The 15535-nt window shown below is 39.7% G+C and overlaps 1 protein-coding gene across 2 annotated transcripts in view; it reads right to left on the bottom strand.

Annotated features, from left to right (window-relative positions):
- RCAN2 (regulator of calcineurin 2) overlaps positions 1-15535 on the bottom strand; it is a 254779-nt gene that overhangs the window by 221544 nt on the left and 17700 nt on the right. The window contains exon 1 of one of the 2 annotated variants that reach the window (XM_011960293.1): positions 9245-9487. The exons of the other annotated variant lie outside the window; for it this stretch is intronic. Coding sequence (XP_011815683.1) covers positions 9245-9359 — 115 coding nt within the window. The 5' untranslated portion in view covers positions 9360-9487. Of the gene's footprint in view, positions 1-9244; positions 9488-15535 lie in introns of those variants that run through there. 2 annotated transcript variants of the gene reach the window in all.

Genomic DNA, 15535 nt, shown 5'->3' with positions numbered 1-15535 from the left:
TCCGCCTTGGCCTCCCAAAGTATTGGGATTACAGGCATGAGCCACCGCACCCAGCCAGGAAATTCTTTTGATAATGAAATCATAATCATTCAGTAGCATACAAATAGATACTGTGTCAATTCTTATTTTATTTTTAATCTCATCCCTCTTATTTAAAATATTTTAAGTGAATCAAAACATCATAAAACACTTAGATGTGTTGTAAGAATGTTTCAATTATTATTTTTCCAAAAAAATCTAAAATCCATTGCCGAACAAATTAATTAAATAGACAAATTTTAAGCTTCACTCAGGACACATTTTAACCTACTCAAATAGCCTTAATTTCTATCCTAAGCTGTAACAATATTATCTTCATGAGACTTTATTTTAAGCTCATTACTTTCAGTAAAGATTTAAAGGGTGAATAAATTTTTGGCAAACAACCTACTTTACTTATATGGAGAAATACTTTAGAAGTCAGAGCTCTGAACAAAGAAATTCTAATTTCTCTTTCTAGTTTCATTACTAACTCATTCCATAATTTGGAGAAGCCAAGTGATCATTCTGGAACTCAGTTTATCCTTGTAAAAGAACAACAAAAAGACATCAAACTGCCTCCTTCTGCAGAGTAAGGGGAGGCAGGAGAATGAAACAGGAGTGGAAGACGTGATCAAAATCAGTATTAACCACTACATAAAAGAATACGTAATATGCAGTATTGCAATACTGTAATATACAGTTTTGCAATTTTTACTGCATGAATTATGCAGTAAAAACACATCATTGTGATAATTTCAGAGTAAGGCAATTATGCTTTAGTACTGCCCGAATAAACAGAAAGAGAAATTCTGAAGATTAAGAGAACTTCCCAATAAAGAAATATAAAGGTCCCACAGCCCAAGTTAACTGGTTTGTCTTTGTTTCCTCTTCTTTCTTTTCCACTTTTTCAGAGAGGCTCTTGCTCTGTTGCCCAAGCTGGAGTGCAGCAGCACAACCATAACTCACTGCAACCTCCAACTCCTGGGTCCAAACTGAGCCTCCCACCTCAGCCTCATGGGTGGCTGGGACTACAGGCATGCGCCACCATTCCTGGCTCCTTCTGTTTTTATTTTTTGTAGAGATGAGATCTTGCTATGTTGCCCAGACTGGTCTCCAACCCCTAGCCTCAAATAGTCCTCCCATTTCAGTCTCACAAAGTGCTGGGATTACAGATGTCAGCCACTGTGCCCAGCCTGGTTTGTCTTTTTAAATTAATATCAAACTCTTAATCATTGTAAGAAACCTTTGAGGCAACGATTGTCTACCAAGATTGACGTAGGTTGGCCATCCAAAGGAGAAGAGCTTCCTTCAGCTAGGAGGCCATTTTCCAGGAGGGCTTTCCAACCTCACCCAGGCTGGGATGAATGTAGTGTCCTTTCTCAGAGCCCCCTGAGCACCCTGCACAGCCTTTTCTCATGAAATCGTCCTCCAGTGTAACGATGGTTGTGATTACTGCTTTACTAGTGTGTATCTCAACCCAGACTGGTATTTCCTGAAAGCAGAGGCTGGGTTGTCTCCATTCATGTATCTACAGGCAAATATAGAAAGCCCTCAAAATAATGCTTGGCTGAATTAATGAATTATATAAAAAAGAGTCACTTTTTGGAAATAACAGACCAGCAAGTGGGTTATAATGGCCAACTTAAAATGTCTACACTAATGATATACTATTTCAAATGTCTACACTAATAATGAAAACAATCCTCTCATTTCAATTTAAGGTTTGATTCTAAAATGTAATTTTACAAATGAAAGATGGCAAGAATCACTCAAAAAGAGCCAGACTCAAAGGATTCCTCCAGCTAAAATTTAATAATCTGTGGAGAATAGCAGAAATAACATTTATGTTTTTTAATTATATGAGTCAACTGAGGAAAAACTGGAAAATTCAAAAAGCTATAAAGAAGAAAATAAAAGTAAACCAGAATCCTACTATCCAGAGAAAACTCCTGCTAACATTTTGGTATAATTCATTCCAGTGTTTTTTTTTCACATGTAAAATTTTTAAACAAAATGGGGATCCTGCTGTTTAGTGTACCACTCCTTTCCTGCAACACTGATATAATCAAGAGCAGTTCCCTGTGTGATTATATATTCCTCAAAACAGTAATTTTAATAGCCACATTGTATCCCAGTGTATGAATCTGTCATAATTTAATCACTCTTCTGTTGTTTAACATTTGGAAAGCGTAAGTTTCCATCACCATACCCATGTGGAAAAGAAAAACCACTATCCACTATTAAAATGTAAATCTTCTCATGGGAGAATCTCAAAACTTATTTAAAGAGAAGAGACATCTTTATGAAATACTGGAAGGAGCCCCAAGGGAATACCTTCACGCCCATCTCAAGCGGTAAATAGGAGGCCTTCTGGGTTGTGGCTTTCTTTTTATTTTTTATTTTCTTTGAGACAGAGTTTCACTCTTGTTGCCCAGACTGGAGGGCAATGGCGCGATCTCGGCTCACTGCAACCTCCCCCTCCCGGGTTCAAGTGATTCTCCATTCTCAACTTCCTGAGTAGCTGGGATTACAGGCATGCGCCACCATGCCCAGCTAATGTCTTTTTAGCAGAGAAGGGGTTTCTCCATGTTGATCAGCCTGATCTTGAACTCCCGACCTCAGGTGATCAGCCTGTCTCGGCCTCCCAAAGTGTTGAGATTACAGGCATGAGCCACCATGCCCGGCCAGCTGTGACTTTCTTGACAGCAGAATGGAGAAGGAACATGGCCTTGTCTACCTTACAGATCTACATGAAAGTCTTTTGAAGGCCCCCCCTCCACCAATAACATGTGAATGAAAGCTATTTATTACTACTGTTAGGCTTATCAAGAGCAAGCCAATGCTCTTGGCTTGGAAGTTCGCACTTCAGAAGCGGCCATCATTTTCTACTGTTAAGTGTGTAAATGAGTTTCAAACCTCCAGTGTATGTCCATGAGGGTAAAGTTCATATCATTACAATGAGAAACAAGCACCAGTGCAGCTTGAATATTTGGTATGAGTTTGGATGAAGACCCCATTAGGAGGAAGAGATATTTGTAAGGCAAAATAAATTAATTAAAACAAAAAACAACCAACCTTTCCCCCCCGAGAAAACATCACCAACAACAAGATGACAGTTTATTTAAATGTTAGAAAGTTAATGGCAATGAAAACATAGACAATGGCATTTGACTCATTTTAACGAAGAAGGAAGCCTGGAGAAAAGAGGGTTTGTGACCATATCATTATTTCGCAAACGTGGAAATAATTTTCATCCAAGATTTTCAAATAACCTGATAGCACTTATTAATTAAATATTAAAATACCTAAAATAAAGACAATATGTTTCCTACCTTAAAGACTAGCCACCTAAAACATGAAGATATCTGTTCAACATCTGTTACACAGAAGTAGCCATTTAATAAATGTTTGTTGTATGAATAAGTGAAAAAATTTCCTTTCGCCCGATAAATTTGGATGTTAGAGACATTACTGGCTTTCTACACAAGGAATTAATCTTTCCAAAACTGTCTAATTTCTTTCCTGACAAATGTTTATACGTATGATTAAACCCAGGGGAAGAGACCTTTAGAAGACATCTGGTTCTGCTGGATATCATTATTGTCACAAAGTTACCAACATGCATGAGATTCAGATGTCTTAATTGCAGAATTCTAAAAAAATATACTTTTCTAGGAATTGGGTGTAACTCATGAGAGTGCAGAGCCATGCATTTGCCCATAGGAATTCTGATCTAGAAAGCCTTCAAATATAAAATGAGAGGGAAGTTAACCACAAGTAAGTCCATGAGAACAACTTGGGAGCCACAGAAAAATGATAAACATTCATGGAGATGCTTATACTAGCTTTCCCATCAAGTAAAATCAGTCAGTATTGTGATGTGTGACCAGAAGGGGTTGGGTGGTGATAATCTCATCTAGAGTCTCGGCAATCTGGAGAGATCATGGCCAATTCTGGGTACTGCCCACTACAGAAACACTGAAAGTCCTTCAAAGGAAACTATTCAGTCAAGTTATGTTATCTAAGAGACAGGTGCATGGTAAGAAAAAGCATAAGAAGCATAGAAAATAAGGTTTGAGTTAAAGCCCAGTTGCCTTCAAATTCTAAAACAGCAAATACAATTTTTGTATACAAAAACCGAAGTCAAACCAGGGAGAAAGAGTTTAATTTTATACAAGGAGCCACGGATCTTTTAACAATTTGGGTTAGAACAGTATGTCCTGCCTTATGTCTTAGTGAATTCCTTGTAGTGGTGATATTCAGTGAGTACGTTTCATTGAGCAGGTGCCATTCATTTAGCAGAATGTCAAACAGGGAATCCAAGGAACAGGGTGATGATTGCCTGACATTTCCTTTAAGGATTTTCCTCAATTTGAGATTTTTATCTTACCATGATTGGAAAAAAATACATAAGAGAAGAGACATCTTTTTATCTCTGGGATTAAACATGCTCAAGAAAGGCGAACATATAGCCTTTAACAAAAGCTTTCTCTAGAGTTTAAATGTTAAATTTGGATGCTCATAAATAACCTGTCTATATTTTTTCTCTTCCAGGTGACTCAAACTAAAAAGCAAGAATTTTTCAATAGAAAATGATCCATAAAAGGATAAAAATAAGCAAGACATACAAAAAGCAACTTAAGTTTAAATTTGGTTTTTCTTAGACAAAAAGAATGTTAAAGATTCACCTCAACTGCTTCTGAAATTAAGGACAGAAATACAAAACTTTTGCAATAAGGGCAACAAATAAAAAAATATGCCTTGATTCCATGTCATGGCCAGCTAAGGAGGATAAATAAGGAAATAGAATACATGGAAATGATTAACGAATGATTCATTCTGACTTCAAATTCAGTTTTGATTGAAAAACAAGTAAATGAATGATGGGAGATTTGTTAGTTTGCAAGAACTTAAAGATAACAATGTCAGCTTAAATATTAATAACAAAAACTGGGAATACAATGTTGCATTAATAAGTAATAGAAAAGAAATATCTATAGCTATTTTTCAACTGAATGTAAGCTTAAATGAGCCCAGTTCAGATTTTTAAAGAATAGAAACTTAAAGTTTTGCAGTGTTTAAAATCCCTTCATCTCTAAAACCAAATGACTCCTCAATAATATCCAGGACAAAATGAGCTCATTAGAAGAAAATATTTATATGAATAATAAGAATATTAAATTTACAATTAAATTATATCCTCAGCATTCATTTTTGGTCTGGCCTTGTAAGTGGGATCTTTTTGACTTCCCCTTTTGGTGTTTTAATATCTAGATCCTCCTAGGGATTAGACAGGCCTTTTGCTCGTTTTTGTCCATTTTACAGGGAGATTGAAGTATAATATTAGTAACAATAAACCAAGCCAGCCATCCTGAGATACAAAGGAGAGACATGATATTCTTAGGCTGTGCTTCATAGAAACCCATTAGAACTCTTTCTGAAATATAATGGAACCTATTTAATTCAGCTGCAGAATTTCACACCTGCTGAGCTATGTGAACCTCATGCTATTCTTGATATCATTTGGGATCAGTCTTGAAAGAATCAGGAACATGCAGTTTCCAACTCACAGTTTTCAAAGGAAATCATCCACATTCCTCATTTATGGTTCTCTTCAGGACACCTTCTGGAGCCACTGTTCCACCTTAAGCTCCCAATGGGCAATAATTCAATTAATTCAATTCCCTGTGGAAGCAGCAGCTTATGAATTTTTATGAAGTGTTAAAAAAAAAAAAGCAAGTTGTTTCCAGCATCCTCCTTTTGCACCAGATGTGTACACCTGTAGGATTTTAATGCCCATGGTCTCACAAAATTTGCAGCTCTTGCATATTCTTTCAATGAACATAATAAAAAGGGGAGGAAGACCCTCAAATTTACCCAAGGTTAGATGGGACAAGCAAATAGGGCATTTGTATTCCATTCCCACAAACCTAATAACATCATTAAGAAAAGGTATTTCAAACAGGTTTCCTGCAAAAGAACAGGGTCAGAGGAAACAGCATCTTTTATGAGGTATGAGGGTGAGAAAGTTGTTCTTCAAGACAGAAAAACCTGTGACTACAAAGAATGAGTTACAGTGAATTATAGATTTGTTAAACAAAACAAGCAATATTGGAGCACTCACACAAAGCAAAAGAGTTTTGGACATTGTATTAGTCAAGGTCTCAGCAGGAAACAGACAGCATGTTCAAATTGGATAATTTGAAAAGAGTACAACGAAGGGACTATTTACAGGCATGGGCAGGGTATAGGAAAACCACGACAGATAGTACAAAACCCTGGTCTAGCACTCTCCCCAGACTTGAAGAGGTGAGAGGAGGGGAGGGGTTTCCAGAACCTGAAGATATTCTGGAGAGAACAGAGGGCTGTGTGGAGATGCCCCCCTGACGCATCTTCCACTGCGGGATGTGGTCAATCCACAGTAGCACCACAAAGAGAGTGCCAGAGAAATAAATATCCCCAACTTGCTCTCTTTCTCTGATCTCCTGCTGGTACCTCCCATTGGTCAAACCCACCTGGAAATCAGAGGGCAAGGGGGCCATGGAGGTGGAATACATAGGTCAGGCTCTGGGCCACAGGGTGCAGTGCAGAGGGAAAAGGTTGGAGAGAGGATCTCTGGGATCAAGTGAAGATAACAAACACAGCCTTCATAAATGGGGAGTAGCCTAGAAATTTTATAGGTTAATTTCAATAGCACTTTAAATTTTGAAAATGTACAGCTGAGTCATTTGTAAATCGATGGCTCACACCAGGGCTTATGTAATATAATTGAAGATTCATCATCTCTGACTGCATTTTTCTTAGAAACAAAAAAGTGAACAGGGAACGAGTGGCTCTGTATATAGTAGAGCACCACTGGGGAAGATGTGTTCAGACGCCCCACCTGGAGACAGAAGACCATCCTCTCATGATTGCTTAGAAGAAGCTTAAAGAAAGCCCAAAGCCTCTGGAAGAGCAAAGCAATGTTATGCAAAATAACTTTTCACAGGAGGGCAACACTTCAAAAGTGGGCAGCAAAGCACAAGAATATTGCTATAGTAGCCAAAGTAAGATGTCTCCTGTCATCTTTCACCTTTGGCCTTCAGATGGGGCATGGAGTGCTGGAGAGAAATAGAGCGAAAAGGAAAGAAAGCAGGGAGTGACAGATACTGCAGCTTTGAGAAAAATCCAGTCAAGAAGGGTTGAGTTATTCAGAAAAGATGGACTAGAAGGCTGCCTGGGGAGTGGAGAGCTGGACAGAACTCACTAGAAGTCCAAGGAGGCAGGTCACACTCCCCTCCACAACATTAGCAGGTAATGAAGAGCTTGAAAGTAAGTCTTTTCAACACAAGGAGGAAAGGTAGGGGGAAGAAAAATCTCTATCTCAGTACCCAGCAGACAGTATGCTATTTTTCCCACAATACAGCTAAATATTCATGTTATTTCCACATTAAAAATCTTCCGTAACTCCCCAGGACCTATCCAATTAAATAAAAAAGCGCTTCAGCCCAGCAAACCAAGACAGCCACAAGATGACAGACTTCCTATCTAGACTTATCAACTGCCTCATCAATGGTGAAAAGAAATCACAAGTCTCAGCATCAAGTTCCAGCTCAGTCCATAACAATAGCAGCAGAAGCAGCGACAATCATTGAGTGCTTACTTTCTTCTAAGGGCTTTATCTGTAACAAACTTATAAATATTAAATAGCTGTGTAGCTTTGACCAATTTCCTCAAGCTTTCCTTAAGATTTTCTCCTGCTATCCCTCATTCCCCCCATCAACATTCCACTCATCTTCAAAGTCACGTCTGGGGTCACTGTCTTCATACCCTGCTCTGAGTCCAGCCTGTACTAGATAAGATTCCCCTGTCTCTGACTGCTATTGTCCTGCGCTTGCACCTCTCAGGACACTTACTTATTCTTATCTTCCACCCAATGTTGAGCACAGGTGCTGTATCTTACCTACCTGCATAACTCTTGTAGCTACTAAACAGGATCTTGCACTTGGAAGGTAACTTCTGACATTTCTTGAATTGAATGGAATTCAAAGAACTCTGAATTTGACTTTCAGCTGTCCACCTTACTGGCTGTGTGACCTTGGACAAATCACTTAATCTCTGTGTTTTTTCCTCATCTGTAAAGATGACAGGAGTATATGCGTTTTATAGGGCTGTGTTGAAGATTTAATACCTAATGCACGTAAGGCACTTAGAACAATGACTGGGACGCACCGTGAGTGTTCACTAAGTGTTAACTATTATAAGTGTTAATCATCTTAAGTTCTCAGCAGAGCAACCTTCTGTCTCATATGACACAGGAGCTCTTCCTCTCTTTCCTAGAGTCATGGGTCTTTTTACATGTACAGAAGGAGTACAGTTGGTTAAGTGTGAACTTTGAAGTTGGTCTTGAACTTTGGCACTGCCACGTTCTAGCTGTGTGACCTTGGACATGTTGCTGAACATCTCTGGGCACTGTATGCAATGTGGGAACCACAGTAGTACCTACTTCATTGGGTTGTTCCTTGGATTAAACGTTACACATCTTACCATTCTTCTCCCTCTCACCTACTCCAAAATCTCAAAAATTCTGGTGGGTACTCTGTTTTTCAGCTCTTCAGAAGAGATTGTGCTTCCACAGTGAAAAATGGAAGAACACTGAAGTCAGACAGACCCAGACTGAAATCCCAGCTCCTCAGCATTCATGATTATCAATTAGGAGAAGATGGACTGACGGTAGTGGCTGGCCCTGGAGTCTGAATCCTCTTTCTACAACAATTTTACTTCATGATTTTATGCAAGTTAGTTCTGCTCACTAGGCCTCAGTTTCCACAGCTATAAATTGGGACTATTGAGAGGTCCAAATGAGATAATCCTAGTAAAGAATTTAGCCCAGGGCCCAGCAGCTATAATCACTCATGAAATATTAGCATTTGCTATAATTGCTTACACAAGTTAATCTAACTGCCAATTGCATCTTTACTTAATCTGTTCTCCCTTAATTGTTTTGCTTTCCAAGAAAGGCAATATTTGTGTTAGGCCCAGAGTTTGACTTGAGTTTAGGATAAGAATATGGACCATTGTTCTAAACCTTTCAGTTTTATCAGGTCATCTTCAACTAAAACGGGACCTGAAGTACTTTGCTTCCTAATACAAATTCTCTGCTTCAATCTTATAGTCTTACTTACCCTTCTCTTTTCTTTAATCACCATTTTCCAACTTAGATAAAAACGCTGTCAGGGCTTACCAGAGTCTCCAGGGTACTTCACAGTGAGGCCCAACACCACTGCAGCCGCTCCAACGCCAGCAAAGCAGCCCCCATCCTGGGAGGGCTGCCCAGCTCCTCCTTTCTGTCTTCCCATCTGCACATGTGTTGTTATTTACAACATTTGGCAAAGCAAACCCATTTATTGACATTTTTACATCTCCTTCCATATGTTGAGCATACTTGCTTCTTCCTATAATGCTGGCTCCCAGCATGGCTCCTGATCTGCCGTGCTGGTGAGACAAATGGAATGTAATACCCCCAGACTCCCTCTCTCCCCTCTCTTCTCTCTCCCTGCTCTTCTCTCTCTCTTTCTTTCTCTCTCTCTCTCTCTCTCTACTAGTAGATGTTCCAGAGCCTTGCTCACCTTTAATCAGCACTTTCTCAACTTGAGTGACTTCCTGATTCTCACAGATTCTCATTGTCTCCAGCTGTGTTAAATCCGGAAGGCTGAATGTTTTCATTCTCTCCTCCTTAACTTTCCTTGTTAGCACAATTTGCTCTTGATCTGAAAGTAAACCACTGCCCCCAGCTGCTTCAGGTCACTTTTAAAACCCTTCCCTTCTTTCTATATCCATTTGCTGAAGACGGTTTCTATCATACCTCTCTTTCTCTCTCAAGTCTACAATTGTAATACCCTCAGGTTCCTACAGAACCCGGGGCTGACTGGACTTCTGCATTGCCACCTCCCATCTAGATGGAGCTGTCTGCCCTTGGCCTGTTCAGCCAAGGGCCACAACTGAAACACTGACACAGGGCTGGGTAGTTGTGGAAATAACTTCCAGTTTCTCTCGCTATTGTCAGAAAGTCACAATTCAAGATGATCCATAATTAGTCTCCCACTTCTAGTGCCATGTGTTGTTTACAAGAAAGAGCTGACCCAGATTCTAACCTAAAAAAAAGAACAAACTGAAACCTTCATAAAGTCCTTTCTGGCCTGCTGCAATTGGGACCCGTTCACCACATCCCTCACCCACTCCAGCAACTGATCAGGGGCTAGGGCTCGTGGAGGATGGAACCAGTCTTGGTAGTAAGGTTTCTGGAGAAAACCCACAAAGCATTTGGGGGAAGAAATTGAGCCAGTAGAGGACACAAGTAGGAACAGCTAGGTGATTTAGTTGATAATCCACCTTTTAAGAACTCGTAACTTAACTGTCCTGGCCTCCACACTGCTTTACAACAAAGACCATTCTAGAAATGAAGTGGGAAGAGGATGTATACCGTCCTTCTACTTGTCCAAAAGAGTTGGTGGAATGCTTGTGCTATGGTATGGATGTGTCGCCTCCTAAATTTAGATATTGAAACTTAATGGCCAATGCGATGGTATTCAGAGGTGGGGACTTTAAGAAGTAATTAGGTCATAAGGGCTTCTCCCCTCATTAATGGGATTAAGGTACTTACAAAAGAGGCTTCATGTAGCATTCAGCTAGCTTGCCCTTTCACCGTGTGGGGACACAGCATTCCTTCCTTGTGGAGGATACAGCAATAAGGCACCATCTTGGAAGCACAGAGCCACCCTCTTCAGACCACCAAACCTCAATCTTGGACTTCCTTGATCTTTGACACCTTGATCTTAGACTTCCCAGCCTTCAGAACTGTGAGAAAATTAATTTCTCTTCTTTTTAAATTGCCCAGTCTCAGATATTTTGTTATAGCAGCACAAAATGAACGAAAACAACTTTAATGAACTGAAACCATCATAATAGACACCATGATAGTCAAGACAATGGCTTCGATAGTACAGCCTACAGACTCCTGACAAATACAACTAGAACATTATGAGGGGCCCATCTGGAATTCCAGCAAGACCAATGGAAGCTCTTTACATTAGAGGAGAGAACTAGGACCCCCTTTACCTTCCTGCTCTTCTAACCAATCCTAGCACCATCCCATATGTAGAACTGGAAAAACAGCCAACAACATTGAAGTGCCATATTAAGATGTCAGAGATCAGTGTTCACCACTGGATTTATAAAACCTAGTTCAGTACCAGGAATGGGGTGATATTTAAGATGAGAAACATTATATTAGGCTTGCTTGTCTTTTTGAGGAACTATTGCTCTTTGTCTCTTTATATAGTTACTTAATAGCTCCACCTTTCAGATGTCAGTGACACATACAAAAATGGTCATTAAATAAGTCAAACCAGTTTTCTGTGTACCCTCTCTCTACCAGTTCATTTACTTTTCTCATTTTTTATATTTCTTAAAATGGGTTTTATTATTTTCCTTCCTCCCAACAGAACTATTGTTTTTTTCACTTACAATGTACAATTACCTCAAATACTAAATATGAAACACCTAAAAATGTAATAAGGGCAGGAGTCTTAACAAGAAAACAAGTTTAATTGATCACATAAACGTGGTTTGCCCGTGGCTTAGATGTGTCGAGGATGAAGTCTGCCTTCACCGTGCACGGCTCAGTCTTTGTTCATTTTTCTTGTGGTGAATTCACCTCTCCTCATTCACCTCATTCACCACTCCACCAGAAGGCACAGACACCCTTCAGAGTATTTCTACCCACCTATCAAAACCTGTGTAGTGTGGCTGTGGTATAGAGCATTTGCTATTTTATATACTTTATGTAGGGGTGGTCAGGAATATGTCTCTGATCAATAAGGAAGAAGGTGAGGCTAGTAAAAAAGAAAGACTGTACAAAATGGGTTCAGAGGGAAAGCAGGTGGCCAGGACATGCAGAGCCTTACAGGCCTTGGAGAGGACTTTTTGATTTTACCCTGAGATGGGAAGCCACTAGAAGAGTCTGAACAGAGGAATTTCAAGAACTGACTTACGTTTTAAAATAATTTATTTGGCTGTTATCTGGAGAATAGACCAATGGAACAATGACAGAAGTAGGGAACCTACTAAGAAACAATCACAGTAATCTAGGTAGCAGATAGATGATGGTGATACAGACCAAAGAGGTGGCAGTAGAAACAGTGAGAATCAGTAGGAACTTGAGTCTGGGTGTTTTTAATGTACACATGGTATTTGCTGATGGACCGGATATAAAGTAGGAGAAGATTGAAGAGTAATACCAAGGTTTTGGCCTGAACACCTAGAAGCACAAAACTGCCATTTGCTAAGATGGAGTAGACTATGGCAGGAGCAAGTTCAGAGGGATGAAATCAGAAGTCCAGTTTAGGACATGTCATGAAGAGTCCTATTATTCCTCTAAGTAATGAGCAGTTGGTGCCATGAGTTCAGAGTTCAGGGGAGAGGGGAATAAAATAGATGACACTTACAGCCATGGGACTGGATGAGTGAGTCTAGTGAGAGAAGAAGTCTAAGGCCTGAGCCCTGACACACACCACCATTTTAGGGGAATAATAATGGTACCACTGCATGGGGGTATGTTATAGGGATTCAATTAGATAACACGTGTAAAGTGCTTAAAATAGGGTATATGAACCTTCTTCAACAGTCAACTAGGTGTGCACACGCACACACACACACACAAACACTCACACGGTCCCCCTTGCCTCTTACCACCTGCTAGCCCCTACCTCCCCTAGAGCACCTATCCTAGGACTCAGCGACCTGCACCTAATGGAATTCTTCCTCACACTGTTCTGTAAGGAAGTGGGTGGGGAACAGGAAACCTTGTTCTCACTCTAAAGGCTACAGAGGGGAAAATAATCTTGCTTGTATTCCAACCTGGAATTCTGAATATTTTTCCACCACAACATAGCTTTTAAGATCTCTCAAATCAACACTCCTGTACTTTACATCAAGTCCATTACGCATATAACAGGTTTTTGGGCTAGCCTGGGGATCTGGTCATAATTCATGATGCTTCTCTAGGAAAATATATCCCAAATTCCAAACAATGTAATCGACACCCACATTCAAAAGGCTACAGATTGTCTCCAGACATAAAAGCACACATATAAATTCTAAAGATGGATGTATTAGGACTTCCTTTTAATAGCAATGGTCTGTAACATATAGCTATATTGTAGGTACCCAACTAATAAAGTTGAGCAATAGTCCCTTTGTAGTGCCTGTGTTAGTTTAGTCTCTGTCAAATCTCTCTGTGACTCTCCCCACCGCATTCCCCTGTGCTCAGTCAGGCAATGGAGAGGACAGTGTAGATGTTTAACTCCAAGATAAATCCCCAATGATGCTATCTTTCTCAATCATAGCCCTTCCCTTGCTGTACTATAATTGTGTAGTTGCCTCTCTTCCCAACCTGCAAATGCAGATTGTCTACCTTGTTCACATTATATCTCTAGAACTCAACATTGTACCGGGTATCTAATACAGACTAAGTGGAATTTCTTGAATGACTGGGGAATCAACACTCAGTCTTAGTCTTAGATTCTAAGACATGTAAGTCTTGAAAGAAGAAGGAACTTGGAGGACATACCAACTGAGTTAAGTCAATCAGACTGGGAAAGAGAGTACAGGAACACTGGAACTTTTTCTGAAGTAACAAGATCTAGGGATTTACACCCTGAGAAGAGCTACTTAGGTTGGCTTCTAGTAGCCCAGAGGGAGAAAAAGTCCATTCATGGGACTAACTCAGAGTACCAAACTTAAGCTCCAAATCTTGTTTTCCAGATAACTGTAGTTTTTAATTTAAGTGACAATGTGATTTCCCTGGGGTCCACAGCCCTGAACTCTTAGAAGTCATATTTCAGGACAGTTTGATTAAGTATATGCACGTATGTCTGTCTGTTTCTACAAATCATGTTTAAATGTGCATACACACATTTATGCATTCTCTTAATTTGCAAACTCTTAAAGCTTACCAGTACTTTTCTCTCCTTTCTTTTGCCATATATAATATTTTACGGCATACTGTTTCATCCTCCATGATAATCAATTATGACCCTACCTTATAGCTTCTTAATATCAAGAATGCCATCACACACATACAGAGACATGCACACATAAACACACACCCCTATCTCATACCTAGCATATAAGAGGCATTCAGTAAATGTCTAGTGAACTGAATTGTTTAACTGGCTGTCTGTGCTTTTTTGTTGTTGTTCTCTTTTAACAACAATTATCTACAAATAACCAATAAAATATCAGAATTGTAATAGACTAGAGTCTACCATTACCATCAGGAACCAAATGTGAATAACAGTAGCATATAAAACACATCAATGGCAAAGCTAGTCCAGTATATGCTCAGCAGGTTTATGACCTCGGTAGTATTTTCATCGAGAAAACTACATATTATCCAAAACTAACTTGGGATTTTTTTAACCTGATAATGGTTAGCTAAATCAATGACGTATTTTGACTGTGGATAAGGGAAAGGCTGCTGGTGATCATTCAGGTCTGAATAATATCCATGGATATTAAACCATTTTCCTCTGTAATTTTATTCTTTAGGGGCACTCTTCATATAAACTCTCAGGAAAGAAATGAGGGTACATTTATAAAACAGAGATAGTATTTTAACTTTTGAATCTTACATATAAACTCACATATTTCTCTTTAAAATAATATATTGAGAAGCTGCTGTGCGCAAACTGTCTTGATTCCTCTTAGATGATTCAGAGTTGGACAGAAGGACTCATCCTGAGTGGGTGGTAGAGGAGAGCCCTGTGATTATGCAGGGACACCCCGACCCAGAATGGAGGTGGACATCAGAAGAAGACCAGAATAGGCAGAGCTCTCGGGACTCAAAGGGGAAAGGGATTTAGCTGGAGAGAGAATCAGGCAATGATTCAGGAACAGGCAGAATTGGAGAATAGGTAGAAAGGAATGCAGCAGACATTTAGAGAAAGGGTGGTGGGAGGTAGTTGGGGGGTGGAAAGGACATTCCAGGCTGAGGAAAAATCTTGAGCAAATATATAGAGAAGGGAGAGCTTACAGCACATTAAAAGAACTACAGGAGTCCAGACTGACACATGGGGCAGGCGGGAGGCAGAGGGAAGCCATATTGCCACGTACCTTTCATGACATAAAATCTGTTTCTAGCTCAGTAAAGGCCAGGAATGAGGAATATTGTTGAAGCAACAGAGTGCTATTAATATCATAATAAATATTAACAAAATTCCCTAGCAACTTAGTTAAGAGTTGGAGAAGGGCATATGACTAGAAGACCACCTAAGCAGCCATCAACAAGGTTCTGCAAGAAGTGAGTGATGGTAGGTTTGGAAAGGAAGAGACAGGTAAGGATAGAGAAGTGGGAGAATTAGGACAAATGTCCTCACAAAAGCATACTGAGTGGGTTTTGGGAAAGGAAGAAATCCTTTGCAATCATTGCTTTGTGAAAATTAGGGACGCTGAAGACTAAGAAATAACTTTGATC

Source organism: Colobus angolensis, unplaced genomic scaffold (genome assembly GCF_000951035.1).
Source record: "Colobus angolensis palliatus isolate OR3802 unplaced genomic scaffold, Cang.pa_1.0 Scaffold51, whole genome shotgun sequence".
Lineage (NCBI taxonomy): Eukaryota > Metazoa > Chordata > Mammalia > Primates > Cercopithecidae > Colobus > Colobus angolensis.
Note: the sequence above shows the minus strand (reverse complement) of the source record. Positions and strands in the feature narration are given on the sequence as shown.